This window comes from Sarcophilus harrisii, chromosome 4, assembly GCF_902635505.1.
Source record: "Sarcophilus harrisii chromosome 4, mSarHar1.11, whole genome shotgun sequence".
NCBI classification, from domain to species: domain Eukaryota; kingdom Metazoa; phylum Chordata; class Mammalia; order Dasyuromorphia; family Dasyuridae; genus Sarcophilus; species Sarcophilus harrisii.
The window spans coordinates 117519407-117536668 of record NC_045429.1 but is presented as its reverse complement, the minus strand read 5'-3'; the positions used below and the strand labels follow the sequence as shown (position 1 = coordinate 117536668).

The following is a 17262-nucleotide window of genomic DNA, read 5'->3' as shown; positions in this document are numbered from 1 at the left end:
AATAAAAGGCTATTAAATTAAAAAAAAAAAAAAAAAAGAATGCTATGATCAACTATGAAAGACTTGGTTCTTTTCAGTGGTTCAATTATTGAAAGCAATCCCAATAGACTTTGGACAGAAAATGCTATCTGCATCCAGAAAAAGAACTAAGGAGACTAATGTAAATCGACACATGCTATGTTCATTAATTTTTTTTTAATCTTTCTCATGGTCTTTTCCTTTTATTCTGATTTTTCTCTCCCAACATGATTCATAGAGCACTGTGTGTTTTAAAAAAAATTAATTGATTAATTGGGGGAAAAAAAGAAAATTAGAAATCCTAACTAGCTTAGAGTACAGGGGAAATCGTATGATGACTTGCAACAATGGTTTGATGGTTATATTTCTGTCACAGGCAAGTGACTATGGCCTATTTTAAGTTTAGAAATGCCTTTCCACACTCCAGGTTGTTAGAGACAATAATGAAGTGTTCCTACAGGAAATAGAATTGAGGATTTAGGGAGGGACAATGAGATCTGAGGTGGGGAAGGATAATTGTTGTTTCAGTTATGTCCCCTTTTAGGGTTTCCTTGGCAAAAATACCAGAGTGCTTGATTATTTTTTTTTTCTCCAGCTCATTTTACAGATGAAGAAACGGAGACAAACAGGGTAAAGTGATTTGCCTAGGATCACATAGCTTAGTAAATGTCTGAGGCCAAATTTGATCTCAGGAAGATGAATCTCTTTTCAGGCTCATTGCTCTATTCATTGTGCCATCTAACTGCCCAAAGATGGGTAAACTTGACCTTTGTCTAATTAATAGAAGGCTGTACCAAATATAGGGATCAGGAAAGATTTCTCATAGGAGCTGGTGTCCCAAATGTTACCATGTAAGAAGCTAAAAATTAGCTAAAAGGGGATAGAAGTGAGGAGAGAGAATATTCTAGGCATTGAAGACCACCTATGCAAAAGCATGAAGGTAGGAAATGGAAGAAATAATGTTGTATAAAGGGAACAGCCTGTAGGTAAGTCTGCCTGGAATGTGAAGTAGGTAGAAAGAAATAATATGAAACAAGACTTGCATGATAGATAGAAACCAGACTGGACATCATAAATATTAAGCCGAGAATTTTTCTATCTTATCCTAGAGGCAATAAGGAGCTACATCTTATTTCTAATAAGGGATTTGCATGATCAGATCTATATTTAAGGACTATCAATTATGTGAAAAGGGGATAGACAGGAAGCAGGCAATCTACAAGAAAATTACAATTATGCCAATGAGGGGTGCTGAGGAACTATATTAGAACAGTGGCTTTGTGAATGGAAAGAAAGAAGGTGGATTGGAAAAATGTGAAAGTACAATTCATAAGACTTGGAAATTGATTAAATTGGAGGAGAATTAAGAAAACAGTTGAAAATGACTCCATAGTTAAACATCAGTGATGTTGAAAGGATAGTGGGATCTTTGATAATATGGGAGGTATGGAGGAGGTGGGAGAGATTTGGGGGAAAATATAATGTTTTATGCATGTTGAGTTTGAGATGCCTACAGGACCTCCAGGTAGAACTGTCCAACAGATATATAAGGGGCTGTAAGTCTGTACAGTTCAATAAAATAATGCTTGGTTATATAGATTTGGGAGTCATCTATATAGGAATAATAATTGAGTTCAAGGGAGCTAACAGGATCACTGAGGAATAGAGATTGTAGAGAAAGGAACCAAGGATACAGCAAGTATCCATGCTTAGATAATAACTCAGCAAAGGAATATGAGAAAGAGTGATTTGATGGAGAAGAGGTAACTCGAGAGAAAAGTAAGGGAGGAAAGTATGTAGAGAAGATGAATGACTGTATCTAAAACTGCAAAGAGGCCAGCTAGAATAAGAAGTGAGAAAAGTCCAATGGATTTAGCAGCTAGGAGATTATTAATAATCTTGGAGAAAACAGTGGTGGAGTCAGAAGCCAGATCCTAAAGGATTGAAAAGTGAGTGGGAAGCGAGGAAATGAAAGCACATGGCAATAGTATGCCATTCTTAGGAGTTTGAAGAAAAAAAGCAATAGAGGAAGCTATATGAGTTTTTGATGGGGTGAAATTAAGGTTGTCATCAGGAGATGTCCAAATAGGACTTTAGGGAAGAATAAGGGATAATAGTTCATATGGTGGGTTCCTCCCAATGCCCTTATGAAATTACTTATGAAACAGGTAATACACATATTATTAATCCCCATTTTGCAGATGCTATTCTAATAGTCTGGCTCTATAGAAAAATCTTCTTCTGGTCTCTGAATCTTTTGTTTGTATGTTATAAATGTCTTACTTAGGCATTGTGAGCCAACACCTGAGGCCCCTGAAGGCCCCTTAATTATAAAGGCATCCATTCTGACACTTATCAACTGAAGTGATCTTTGCAAGAAACTTAAGCCAGGGATCATTACTTATTGAGTGATTATCTCTTGGTTGTTTCTTTTATATATTTTTCTCCTCATTCATTTGTTGTTGTTGAGTTGTTTTGTTTCTTGGTGACCCCATTTGAGGATTTCTTAGCAAATACTTCAGTGGCTTGCTATTTCCTTCTCAGCATTTTATAGAAGAGGAAACTGAGATAAACAGGGTTAAATGACTTGCCCAGGATCACATAGCTGGTAAGTATCTGAGGCTGCAGTTGAACGAAGGAAGATGAGACTTCCTGACTCCTGGCCTGGCGACTGTGTGATCTGGCTGCCCTTCATTCAATTAACAAACATTTATTAAACACCTATTTTGGATCAAGCACTGTTTTAAGATTTACAAGGCACTTTATTGCACTATCTCACTTTATCCTCACAACAACACTAATGAGACAAGTACTAATGAATGATATTAGCCTCATTTCACATATGAGGAAAGTGAGCATCAAAGTGATTTGCTCAAGGTCACATAGCTAATAAATGTCAGGGACATTTATTCAAACTTAGATCTTACTGATTTCAAGCCCAACACAGGTCTGGACCAGTTAAATGCTTATTAAACATTTAACCCTTAATTAATTAAAAATTAGGAAGAGATACATTTATTGAAACAGAGCAAGAGAATATTTTTTAAAAACTGGTATACATACAGAGCCTTCACATGATTCTTTTTCATCCTAGCTGATCTATTGGACACTGTATATATTAGGGATGAAATCTGAATGTAAACTGTAATGATATATGTCTTCCACCATGTTTGAAGCCGAAATCCAGATGAGCTAAAAGAACGAATGGAATGAGAAACGCTTGGGCTTTATTATCCAATGGGAGAAGACTGTTCTGATATACAGAATTCAAGGCCACACAGCTGGGCTGCAGTGAAAGAAACCCATGTTTATGTTTTTGGTAACAAGGGGACTTAATGGACTAGATACTTTCAATTTCTCTGGCGTTATCCAATCGTATTGTCTCTCCCATCCTCAAAAGAGCAGTTTAGAATATAGAGTGATTTTAATTTTAAGGTAATTCAAAGGAATTTGTTTTAACAGAGTTTTGTGAGAACTATCATAATAAAGGAAGATGCTTTAAAATGTTTCAAGGCCAGCGTTGGGACTCACTGCTCTAAATGATTTTAATAACAAGAAGAAATTTCTCTACTTGTCAGTGCTAGCCAGGGAAAGGAAGTGAATTAAAAAAAAAAAAAAGATTTATTATGAGTAGGGGTGGGCCGTAATGACGTTAAGATTTTGGGGGAGATTAGTCGGGTTGTGTAAAATGGGATCATAAATTATCTGGAATGGGAAGACAGAAGTTTGAGATGCTCATGTGGGCAAGAAAGCCCCCTGTTGTCTGATTCTAGTTACTGCATCCTACTCAATGCTTGGAAAATGTCAGATGTATAGTTACCTCTTTTTTTCCCCTTTTTATCATTAAACTGTTCCATATGAAAATGATTTTAGAGAGACAGAGGACCTTACAATAGAGTCTTTAATAACAAAGGTGGAATGGCTATGAGAATTATAAAGGGGATGCGATATATGTCTGATACCTTCACTCCTTTCCAGCCTGAAACCCAGAAACCTTAACAGGGTCGTGAGCAGCTCTGAGGTCAGGCTTTCGGGGCAGGGGGGGGGAAGCTATCTGAGTTTATCTATCTTTTGGGATTAAGGGTGCGGGATTAGGGGACTGGGAGTAGGGTAGAGACTGGGGGTTGTTGCAGAGAGGGAATAAGAGGCAGACCCTACAACTTCTGGAAATGTCAGTGTTTATTAAACATTTAACACATTTGGGGCATCTTAGGGGAAATATACAGAATGTAGAAAAACTCTAGGCATTCATTTCCCTGTGGCTGGGAGTGCATCCTATCTCTCTTTCTTTTCTCTTTCCATTTTTGCTTCTGAGTTTAGTTTTTTAAACATTCCCCAAGGCCGTGGCTTGGCTCACACACCCTCCCTGCTCCCCCCACTTCCCCATTTCCCCTCGAGCCTTCTCCGACAGAAGTCCAGCCCCAGATCCTAGCTCCAAGGGGAAGAGGGAGGGGCACCCACCCTGGGAACCGAGGACCCGGCTTGGGCCAGCCCACGGATTGGCCTGGCTATCCCTGTGTGGACTGAGGATAGAGTGAGGAGGGGATTACACGGAACATCAGAAGCCTCATGACGTCATTTGTTCTCAGTCATGGGGGAGGGGGAAGATGGGGTACCCGAGAAGAGCAGGAGGGGTAGGCTGGATACAGATAAAAAATAGCAAATAGATTATTAAAAAAAACAACAACAGCAACAACAACAACAAAAAACCCTAAATCAGCTCCTAGGAAAGCTTAATCTAGGGTGTTAGCTAGGGACTGGCGATAGGGGACTAAAGAAGGGAGCTGGGTGATGGGTCTTGGAAAAGAGGGTAGAGGGAGAGGGGCAGGCTGAGCGGGAATGGGGGCCCCCCTCTTCTCAGCACCAAACACACAGCCATTATTAGGGTTGTAGGTAGTGGGGAGGGGCGGGCACTGCTGGACTCCCTGAGAGCCAGAGTTGGAGGTGGAGAGTGAGGTACCTGGGGACTATGGCTTGGAATGAAACTTACATCTTGGAGTGGGGTAGGGGAAGGAGAGGAGAGAGAGAGAAGATGGAGATGGGGGGCACTGGGCAGGGGTGAGGGGCCCTAGGCCCCCATATCCTGGCAGGGCCTGAGGGAGTGGTCACTTGTCTGAGTCCAGGCCCATCATGGTCTTGAGGGCATTCTTGAGGCTGGTTCTACTGGGGGACTTGACCGCAGGCCGGAGCTCAGTGCCCGGCTCATCCCCTCGGAGCTCCATCTCAATGACCACTACTTGGGAGCCTTTGGAGGGCTCTGCCCCCGGCCCCCGGCCCCCTGCCCGGCCGGCTAACCGCTATTTCTTATCTTTGCGAGACTCCCCAAGCCCCTTGGACTTCTTTTCACTAGCTGCTTTGGTGCTCCGGCTGTGGTCCAGCATGGCATACAGAACAGGTGTCTGCAATAGTATATATTAAACAGAAGTCAGTTCTTTCCACCCTCGCCCTTGCCCCTTTCCTTTCATTCGAGCGCAGGGGTTTCTTCCCCTCCCCATCTTTCTCTCTCTATGATCCCTTGCCCATCTCCTTCCTGACATCCCCTTGTCCCCAGAATCCTCAGAGCTTCCTCTGACCTGCCGGCCGCGTTTAGATGAATCCTTGCTGGATTTGTGCAGCTTTCCCTTCTCCATAGCACTGCAATGAAAAGGGTGTTGATGTCCAACAAGTCACAAGGGGAGGGCTAGACTGTGATATATGGGGCAGAGACGGATGGAGACAGGAGCCCCAGAGCTGCTGAGCTTTAATAAACCCATTCCCATTCCATAGACCGCCCTGTCCCACCTCGGAGGCCTTCCCTGATGTCCAGGGGTCCACTCCCCCTTACCTGAGCCTTCTCTGCAGGGCAGCTTGCCTCCTAAGCCAGCAGTATCGAATCAAATAGAAGAGGAGGACCAGCAGCAGCACCAGCCCCAGGACACCCCCAATCACAGCACCAAGAACCACCCCGTACCTAGTGGGCACTGAATAGAGAAGGAAGAGAGAAAAGGTTGGGAGGAGCAGGAGGATCTACTGCCTGCAGCCCTTGACTTCTGAGGCCTCCTTCCTATGGGTCATCAGAAAAATGTCAGAAAGATGTCTTACTTCCTCCATGACTGAGCGTGTTTTTGTAGTGTAAAAAAGCCAGGAGCCATCCCCTGATGCCTTGCACTACAACCTGGCAGATCCAACAAGAAGTTGACTTCTTTTCATGAATCTCTCGGATTTTTCTTCTCATAGCCCCATATGAGGTACTACTCACTTTCTAACTCCCCTCCCTCCTGTCCTCTGCACAGTTTCCAACTTTCCTCTCTCCAATATGTTCTCCATTTAGCTGCCCCAAATAAACTTTTATAATGCACCTATCTTGCTAAAAAAAATTTTAGGAACTCCCCATTGCCTTCAGTAAAAACTCCTCAACCTGGCTGTTAAATCTGAATCTTTCCAGCTTTCTTTCATACCAGTCCCCTCAGAAACTGTTCTAGCCCACCTTTCCCATTAGGTGTTCCTGAATGTAATGCTCTTGTTTTCTCTCTTCATAAACTGGGACAAAACATCTGCCAGGTCTAGGTGTCCCCTCGTGGATTTTCCAGAAGCTGCTTCCTCATACTTCCTCTTACCTCCTTGGCTTTTTTCAAGGATCATCTCATAAGCCAATTCCTTTCTGAAGCCTTCTTTGCCCCCTTCATCCTTCATTAGTATTTCCTTCCCTCAGTTTACTTATATTATACTTATATTAGAGCACAAACTCTTTGAGAACAGGGATGATGTTTTTGTTTTCATAATCCCATTGTCTAACAGTGCCTTTTACATATGTTTAGTACATAATTTATGTATTAACATACAGTTTAGTAAAAGTTCATTATTCATTCATTCTTCTCTTTCTTCCTCCATTCCCTCCCCATTCCCCATCCCCCCATACCTTTGTCAAAGACGTAAAGTGTGACCTGAGAAGTCTTGCCAACAATGTCAGGTGGGTTTTTCACATCACAGGTGAAGGTACCATTGTCACTGTAGTCTAGATTGTGGATGACAATAGAGCCATCTTTCCACCGAGGATCCCCAACCCATTGAATCCTCTCTTTGAAGGCACCAACTTCATCGATGTAAGGCTGGCCTTTGGCATAGTGGAAAATCTATGGTATGGAATTCAGATAGAAGTGGTTCTGAGGTTCTGGTGCCTGAGGGCAAGTGTGTGGGAGGGTCATTGCCAAGACTGTCTTTTCTCATCAATGACCTAGTCTGGCATAGGAAAAGGGCTGGAGCAGAGTGGGATGGAAAGAGAGTGGGAATAGGGAATAATGCCAGGAGTGTGGGCATTTAGTCACAATGGCATCCAGGGGATGGACTGCCATCTACCACCCACTGTTCCTAAAATATCTCTGTCCTATTAAAATTAGCATTAGGGCCCCTACATCTTTTACTTCAACCCAAATTCTGTTCCTTCCTGCCCTGTAGGTCCCTCTCCTCTGAGTCCTTTTAATAATCTATAAACCTTCCACTCTTCCTTTTTTATTTATTGTGTAGTATCCAGACCCTCACCGAGATGGCATCCCGGCCTCCTTCAGGTTGATAGCGCCAGGTGAAGGAGATATCCTCTGAGATCCATTCGCTGGACCAGAAGGAACAGTGCAGAGTCACCTTGGAGCCCACTTCGCCATGGACCTCCCTGTCCGTGTAAACCACAATAGCCTGGGCCGGGGACAACACTGAAAACACATGAGCCCCCTCCAGGTCAGAGCTGGCAGGGAACTATACCACACACACACGATCAAGACAAGGAACAATCAATAAGAGAACATGGGAAATCAATGACCCAGGGGGCCACCTGAGGATGGAAAGAGTCAGGCTTGAGGAAATAGGAATGGTGGAAATACAGATTATCTGTTCCTAAAGTCCTAAATAACTGAGATCTCAACTAGATAGATCTGCATAAGCTGTGTATCTGCCTGTGCTTTTCTTTATATACTGTGGGTCAAAAGAAATCAACACCCCAAATGAATCCTCTTCATGCCTTTCAAGAAATAAAGGATGAATTACGACAGCTTTCCCCTCTCACTGTCTAGAGAATCTTTCCTTCCTCACTCCACTTTTATTAAATCTAAACAGGAAAGAATAGCTAAAAAAACAATGACAGAATGTAATCTTTTCCTTGATGTGGGTTGTAGCCATATACCCTGGGTATGGACTTTGTAGGTAGGAACTTTCCAATATTCATCCACTCTGCTGCTTGAAATTCCAAACAGAGGGAATACAATGTGGCACCTTCTCTGCCTTTCCCAGGAGAACAATGTTTCTGGCCCTGAATCTTTTAGGGGGAGGGAGATATCTAGGGTGGACATATTGAACCCAGCTCCCCTCCTGTCCAGGGAACTAAGTTTTGACATGTAGACTAGCTAGGGTCCAGGATTGGAATCAACTTAGTCTTCCTTTGATTAGCCTTAGAGCTTTGGAATCTTGGGTAAAAAAAGATGAAATGGGGGACCATTCACTTTCTCTCACGATGAAATGGGGGACCATTCACTTTCTCTCACTTAGCCACCACCCAGCTGAGTAGGAACTTCTAGCCTAAAGAATATTTAATTAAGACAAAGATGTAGACATAGCCCTTGCTTCCCAGAGAACTCTCCTGAGATACTCAGCACCTCTTTTTCATCCACCTTTGTGGATATTGAAGCAAAAAAAAAAAAAAAAAAATTAACTGGAAGCCTCTTTTAGGTATTCTATCTTTGCTTTCCCCCTCCCTTAAAGCTCCCACTGGCCCTGTGCCCCCACCCAGGGCTGGCACAAGGGAAGTGCTGACAGGAACACTGTGTGTGGGCAGCACCCCAGGGGGTGATCGTGGCTGAAGGTCCCTTTGTTCCCTAGGCTGAATGGCGTGGGGTGGAGGTGGGGTGAGGGATTAACCAAGCAGACAGTGCTCTATTGTCTGGCTGAAATGAAGGGCCTGATCTGGTCTGGGCCTCCCACTCCTTTCCCCCATACCTAAGTGCTCTACCTCAGCACCCAGGAACATCCCAGATGGTCTCTCACCGTGGGGAAGTTCTTCCTCAGGTCCAAATTCTACCTCCCTTTTACCTGGCTAGACCCTAGTCCCTCTGCTTTGGGGATCTCTATCACTCAACAAGAGGATTGTTGTGAACAAAGCACTTGGTAAAACTTGGGAGCTTCAAGTCAACAAGTTACTATAGTCCCTGTCATCTCTGCAGCTCCCCACCCTCAGTTTTTTCTTCCCCCCCACCCTGAGGCAGTTGGGGTTAAGTGACCTGCCCAGGGTCACACAGCCAGGAAGTATTAAGTGTCTGAGGTCACATTTGAACTCAGGTCATCCTGACTTCAGGGCCGGTGCTCTATCCACTGTTGCCCTCTCAGCTTTTTCTTAAGGTGTTCCTCCATGTTCTGGGTTATGAGGCTCAGTGCAATCCACCTAAAACAGCTGGAGTTCAAGCCTCTGGGCTGATGTTCTGACTTGCCCCATTCCATTTTATTCACTTCTCCCCATCCTCCATCCTCTCCCTGGCTCTGGGCCCCCGAGAATCCTGCAGATAGTCCTTCCTTTACCCACCCACTACATGACATGCTAAGTTGGGGAGAGGAAGAGAAGGATGTCAGAATGCACATAAAGGAAGACAGTTGTAAAAGAACAGTCTAGCACCCCTTTCCCTCCCACCCAACCCTCCCAACACACACAGGCAAAGACAGGAGTTGTTCCTCGGAAGAAAGAACCTTGACAACTAATTAGTTTTAAGATCCCTCCCTCGGATCACACTTGACCTTTTCTCATGTATTCAGTTATCAGGAAACTTGTCAGTGTGCTGAGGGGTGGGGATTGGGTGTTGAGTGGGGCCTGGAAACCAGGTATCTTGATCTTGCTTCCACCCTCACCCTCCCTGACATCTGTCTTGGCAGGCTCTCAGCTACAGCTCTGAAAGCAGTCTCTTTTTCCCCATCTGGGTTTTAGCTCTCTATCAATATTCATAGATACCTGCTTTCTCCCTCCAGAATATGTCCCTTCATCCCTCCTCTGACTTACACCATGTTCTTGTTCTCTTGAAAATAGGGATGGTGTGAGCAAAAGAGAAAAAAATCTCTATCAACTTTCATAGAGACCTGCTTTCTCCCTCCAGAATATGTCCCTTCATCCACCCTGACTTATACCATGTTCTTGTTCTCTTGAAAATAGGGATGGTGTGAGCAAAAGGGAAATAAGGGATATGAAGGTATAAGGTAGGAAGGCTAGGAGATAATGGACAGTTCCCATATAATAATATGTTTAAATGTGCCTATAAATGTGTATCTAAAGGGGAGAAAGGGGGCAAATCTCCACTTACCCAAAAAGGAGAAGAGCAGCACATTCAGGACAGGAATTGGGATGGCTGGGGAATCCCCAGGAGCCATGGTTGGGCCTGGGGTTGGGGTTGGGCTTGGGCCCGGGATGCCAGAGGGCCTGGGAAAGTCCTGGGAAAAACAAGAAACTGAGCAGGGTCTCCTGGAACCCGCTTAAAATCCCCTGGGGATCTAGCCTGGGTGGGGGGGCTGGCCTGAGTCAGTGGCCAATTGCAGTATGGCATGTGCATTTGGGGGGTGGTGGGGAGGGAAAAAAGGAGGGGGGCAGAGCTTAGGGTGGAGAAGGAGCATTGTGTGCCCAGGGTTGGGAAGGAGGGCACATACTTCCCTACACAGACTGCTTTGTGTGAAATGGCCTCCCTGCTCCCCTAATTGGAATGTTAAGGGGGTGGTGGTGGTGGTGGTGGGGAAGTAGAAGTAGCAGCAGGGACAGGAATAGAGACACATGGCTCCCAGATGAAGAGGGGTAATAAGGCTCTAGGTCCTCAGGGAGCCCTTTGGAGGGACCTCTGCTTGGTCTTTGACCCGGGGATATATGTGTGAGTGCCTAAGAGAGTGAGGACATTTTTACCTAAAGATGTCTTAAGAAGAGGTCTTAATTTCTTGGGGACTTTTGCAGCCATACAGACCTCTGGAGATGACTAGGTTATTCGACTCATCCAAGTTGCTTCCAAGACAATCTTTCTGGGAAGAGGGATCTCTTGTCTGGGGAGCTCTCCTAGGGAGAAGCTCTTGCCTTCCTTCTGTTCCTCATGCCAGTCATTACTTTTAGCAAACATCAGTGCTGTTATATACTATCATTACTATCTGTTTTCTTCATTCTTGTTGGCCACGACTTTAGGGGTTCTAACTCCTTAAATCTCCCTTTATTCTCACCCCATCTGTAGCTAGGCAGGACTTCTATAGTGTCAGAGTATGTATGCATATATTGGATTTAACATATATTTCTACCATGTTTCATATATATTGGACTATTGTCATTTGGGGCGGGGGGGAGAGGGGAAATTGGAGCACAATTTTTTGCAAGGGCTAATGTTGAAGAATTGTCCACACATATGTTTTGAAAAATAAAAAGCTTTAATAAAGAAAAAAACAAACTAACAATCCTATGCTTTTAAGTATAAACAGGTAATACAGCTAGATCTTAGAAGATATCTCTCTTCTGCAGCTCTATATGTGTGTGTGTGTGTGTGTGTATGTGTGTGTGTGTGTATACACATACACCTTTCTCCACATTCAAATATGTCTGTAGCCCAGTTATGACCCATTTTACTGTTCAGTTTTCTATTTTCCATGACCCCATTTTGGGGTTTTCTTGGCAAAGGTACTGGAGCAGTTCACTAGATGTGACACAGATTCCCAGCTCTCTCTAGGTTCTCATTCTCTTTCCTTTGAGTGGGGTTGTTTGGATCACCCTACTTCTACCTGTCTCAGAGAATCTGGATTAAGGCTACTACTGGAGATTCCTGTGGGTAATCTTTTTATAGGCCATTCCACTAATTCTGTAGCTCATGAGCCTCCTCTGGGATAGTTTCCATTCAACAAATTAGCCACTAAGATTTAATTGATTTTTTAAAAATTTATTTTTAGGATAGGTCTCTCTACTTTATTCAAGTTAAAAAAATAGTATCACTGATAAGTTTGATCCCATGGGTGATCAGCATAAAAGTTTAGACCTTCTAAACCATATATAGTGTCCCTGGGAAGAGTTAACATACAAACAAGTCATTGGGTAGTATTACTTAGAAATAGCCAGGGCTATGGAACTATGGACTTCAGTATCTTTTTTTCTATCAAAGCAAATGAAATAATATTTGTAAAACACTTAGAACAATTTTTGGCACATAATAGGCACTTAAGAAATACTTATTCCTTTACCTTTTCTTGTTACCTCATCTCAGGAACTGTCAAAAGTTTTTTTGATGAGCATGGATTCTGTTAAACGGATACTTCTGCTACTAAGCAGAACTGATCTACACTGTATTTAATTAACACCTGGGCACAACATCTTGGATTGATCAATTCATTGGAGTCCCTCTCTGATACTCTGCTTCTAACTTTCACTCTGCTTAGCTTCTTCACAGCAGAAATTCATATTGGAGAACAGCTTACTACTAAAATAAGTAAAGACAAGTTTACTGTTAAAGAGCAACTGTCACTTTCAGCTTTTGATTTAGCTGATGCCTTAGGCCAAAGTTCTGTTAAGCTCTTTTAGGAAAAAGAAAAGACCATTATCTTAAAGTTGGCAAAAAGTTTTTCTCCTTTATCCTCCTCCTCCTTCTTTTCTTTCTTCTTCTCCTCCTCCTTTTTCTTTTTTTATTTCTTCTTCTTCTTCTTTTTTCCTCCTTCTGCTCTTTCTCCTCCTCCTCCTCCTCATCTTCCTCCTCCACCTCCGAAAATCAATAGAGAACAGAGCATATTCTCATACTCCTTATCATCAGTAAGTCATAAAACAAAGCAGTTTGCGCTATTCTTTATTTTTCTCAGCAGCTGGTGGCAGTAGAGAGTACTATAGCTTCTCATTGGCCAACCAATCTGCCTGACAACAAGTGACACTAAAGAAAATCTTTTATACTGTTCTGAAATCTGTTCTGAAATCTCTCATCTCTTTTCCCAAATCATTTTTTGTTTGTTTGTTTATTAAGTTTATTAAGTAATCATAGGATAATTTTAGTGTCCATATTTCCCTAGTTCTTACCTAAAACTTCTATATGTCTTCATATACAGATTACTAAAGCAGTCTGTGTTCTCTATTTGTTTTAATATTGTACAATTTGTCATTTGCAAATGAACAATTGTTGTGTTAGAACTCTGTATTAAATTTAATTCAATAACTGCTTTTCTTGGAACCTATGCCCCAAACAGTAAGGGTTACCAATAACATTTGCATAGACATATATATATATATATATATATATATATATATATATATATATATATATATATAATAGTATTTTGTTTTTCTTCCAGATACATGACAAGAAAATTTCTAGCATTTATTTTTACAAGATTTTGAGTTCCCAAAATTTTCCCCCTCTCTTTTCCTCCCCTCTTTACAATATACTTTTAAATTTAAGCTGCATTATTGTTTTCTCCATCACTTTCTTAAGTATAAACATTCAACAACATAATCAATCAAGACCTCATTTGTAGTGTTTTGCCTTTCTGAGGAGTAAATGCTCACACTGAAAATTTAACAGTTGGCTCTGGCTATCTAATACAGGTGGCTCCAGCATCTCTCTACTTATGTGCAAGCATAAATTTAAGGTTTTTGATGAGACAAATACATGATTGGAAAAAGATATGGACCAGTCATGTAAGAGTAAAAAATTATTAATGTACAGTTAGGGTACATTAGAAGGGTATTAGGGTACTAGAAATCATGAAATAATTAAAAAAGAAAAAAAGGACTTACAAAAAGACCTCTAATACCTTGGATAGCTCTTTTGTTGAGGATTTGTGAGAGAACATGGATGGATTATAATCTCTGAGGGAAATTGGGGGAATACCCACATTAATGAAATTCATTGACTTTTTTGAGCTATCATATTTCTATAAGAGACTTCATCATATTTTATGAAAATTACCTTGCCCATTTTCTTAACTTACAGCTTTTGAGGCATCTTGTGAAATTTTCAAGCTGAAATTCAATACTGTGAGATCATCAGAAATCTAGAAATCTCTCATATTTTGGGAAACATAGATGCATCTTAGTGTTATTCATTTTCTTCCCCTTGTATTCTCTTTTCTCTAGGTTTTCAGGATCTCTCTCTTCATTTTCATTTTATCTATCTGACCTATACTCCATTGTATCTTCATTCTCATCACACCTGCTAAGCATGGAAGTCCCATGCTATGGGACTTTGTCCTGGGTCCTCTTTTCTTCTCCCTCTATACTATGTCATTTAGTGATCTCATCTACTCCCATAGGTTCAATTATCATCTCTATGTTGATGATTCTCAAATGTTTTTATCCAGTCTTAACCTTTCTGCCGACCTTCAGTCTTGCAACTCTAACTGCCAGTTTGATATCTCAAATTGGATGTCCTATAGACATCTTAAAATCAGCATATCCAAAACCAAACTCATTGTTTTTCCTCAATCTCTTCTCCCTTCCAAACATCCCTGTAACTGTTGAGACCAGTTTTCAGGTTTGCATTTTAAGTGCCATCTTTCATTCCTCAATATCTCTTACCCTCCTTATCCAATAAGATGTCAAGGCCAGTCAATTTCATCTTTGCAGCATCTCTCCAATACTCCCCTCTTCTCTGACATGGTCATCACTTCAGTGTAAATCATCATCATCTTATGCCTGGGCTATCACAATAGCCTGCTGGTGGGTCTGCCTTTACTCTGTCCTCCATTCAACAACCAGAATGATTTTCCTAAAGCTTAAATCTGACCATGTCATCCTCCTACTCGGTAAGCTCCAGGGGCTCCCTGTTACTTCTAGGATCAAATACAACATTCTTTCTATAACATTCAAAGTCCTTCATAACCTAGTCCCTCTCCCCTCTTGCTTCTCTAGTATCCTTACAACATATTCATATTCTTCAATACAGAAATTAGCCTTCTTAATGTTCCTCAGAGAAGATGCTTTGCTGGGAAGGGGAGCTAAACCTTAAAAATATATTGTATTTTGGGACTGGTATTGTGAGATGTCTCAAAAGAATTTGTAGGCTTATTTGGAACTATGCTCAAAAAGTTATCAAACTGTGCATATCCTTTGATCCAGCAGTGTTTCTATTGTACTTGTGGCCCAAAGAGATTTTAAAGGAAGGAAAGGGACCCACATGTGCAAAAATGTTTGTGGCAGCCCTTTTCATAGTGGCAAGAAACTGGAAACTGAGGCCATCAGTTGGAGAATGGCTGAATAAGTTACGGTATATGGATGTTATGGAATATTATTGTTCTGTAAGAAACAATCAGGAGGATGATTTTTAGATAGGCCTGGAGAGATTTACATGAACTGATGCAAAATGAAGTGAGCAGAACCAGGAAATCATTGTACACAATAACATCATTATACGACGATCAATTCTGATGAATGTGACTCTTTCCAGCAATGAGATGATTGATGCCAGTTCCAATGATCTTGTGAGGAAGAGAACCATCCACACCCAGAGAGAGCTGTGGGAACTGAATGTGGATCAGAACATAACATTCTCTTTTTGTTGTTTGCTTGAATGTTGTTTTCTTACTCGTTTTCTTTCCTTTTTGATCTGATTTTTCTTGTGCAACAAGACAATTGTATAAATATGTTGACATATATTTTAACACATAACATATATTGGATTGCTTGCTATCTAGGGGAATTGATGGGAAGGAGGGGAAAATCTGAAACACAAGGCTATGCAAGGGTCGATATTGAAAATTATCTGTGTATATGTTTTGAAAATAAAAAAACTTTTTAAAAAATTTGTAGGCTTAGACCATTTCCAAATCAAAGAGACAAATGTTTTATTATTATACCATTGATGAGTGGACTAAGTTTCCAAAATGGAGTTAAACAAGAAACGGGTACCAATAGGTTCTTTTATAGGAAAAAAAAATTAACCTCTGGGGTTGACATCTACAGCTTGACTTGATTAGATACAATAACTATGGAGTCAAGATAATTTTGTCAATGCAAAGAATTCAACAAAGGCCCACTGCCACAAAGGCTCACTTAAAGTTAACAAAAGGCCCATTTATGGACAAGATAATTCTGTGACTGTTCCTCCCAGCTTGTCTTATAAAGTAGCTTGGCTTCAATTTATAAGAATTCAGACCGTCTTCTGTTAATGCTGCTCCCTATGGCCCACCCAGATATCAAAGACCTTTTATTCACTTTCATTCATCAGCTTCATCTATTGATATTTTCACTGACTCTTGCCCATGCCTGGAATACCTATCCTCACCTTTGTCTCCTGCTTCCCTTATTTCCTTCAAGTCCCTCAAGACTTCACTGACATCTTTATCTCTGGGTATTCAGACATACTGTCTCTGGCTGAGCTTTTAGGATTTATGGTCTCCCCCCCATCCTGACAGAAGTTTTCCTGCTCTTCTTACCCCTTTGTCTCTAGAGGGTATTTAAGAAATTGGTTTTCTTCTATTCAGGGCTGGAGGCTGGCTACTGGCTATGACAGTCTCCTCCAGCCCTGGGACCAACATGGATTCTTTGGTCCCAGTATATCTTTATCTGACTGAATAATTTGAGACAAGAATCCTGTCCAGTCAATTATACTCTCCAATTAATAAAATATTGAAAACTCTCTAATCTCTCTCCTGCCTCAGTTTCTCCGGCATTACATACTTGCTGTTTAGGGAAGAGGGTGTGGGAAAGGGAGAAGAAAAATTTGAAACACACGGTTTTGCAAGGGTGAATGTTGAAAACTGGATGTTTTGAAAATAAAAAATAAAGAAAAATTTAAAAAAAGAACTTTGTCTTAATTACTTTTAAGTGTTTTCCCCTACTAGTACAATGCTGTGTGGTTCAGAAATGGTGAGGGGTCACCATTTAATTAAAAAAAAAAAAAAGCTGGAGAGATCTCTAGAAGCAAAGCAAAGTTTAGTAGACATTCTCCTGAGAAGGCTGTCCCACCCATCGAGCAGATAAGGGAAGGGAGGAAGCACCATTGTTGGGGGCAAGGTCAGCACTTTTAATTGCAAATACCCCCACCACTGACCCTCATCCTCATTGGCTGAGAATCTCTCATTCTAAAGGAGGGAACTACCCAAGAAATTGAACTTGACTGATAAGTACCTAGTTGCCCATATTTGACTGAAACGGAGAGATACTGATGTCATAGGAGGATAACAAGAAGGGGACTTAAGTATGCCCTTAGGGGATAGCAGGGAGGGGGCTTATGTATGCCCTTGACCCAATCTTCAAAGTCCTTCTGGTCTATGCAAACTCTGAAGTAGATGAAGCCTTACTCG

At 41.6% G+C, this 17262-nt stretch overlaps 1 protein-coding gene across 1 annotated transcript; it reads right to left on the bottom strand.

Moving 5' to 3' along the window:
• Positions 1–3901: 3901 nt before the first annotated feature.
• MPZ (myelin protein zero) lies at positions 3902–10490 on the bottom strand. The gene is given in 6 exon segments (XM_003769636.3): positions 3902–5417; positions 5592–5652; positions 5843–5978; positions 6917–7130; positions 7537–7703; positions 10326–10490. Coding segments are annotated over 6 exon segments (939 nt in total). The 5' UTR covers positions 10393–10490; the 3' UTR covers positions 3902–5123.
• Between the last annotated feature and the right edge of the window lie 6772 nt (positions 10491–17262).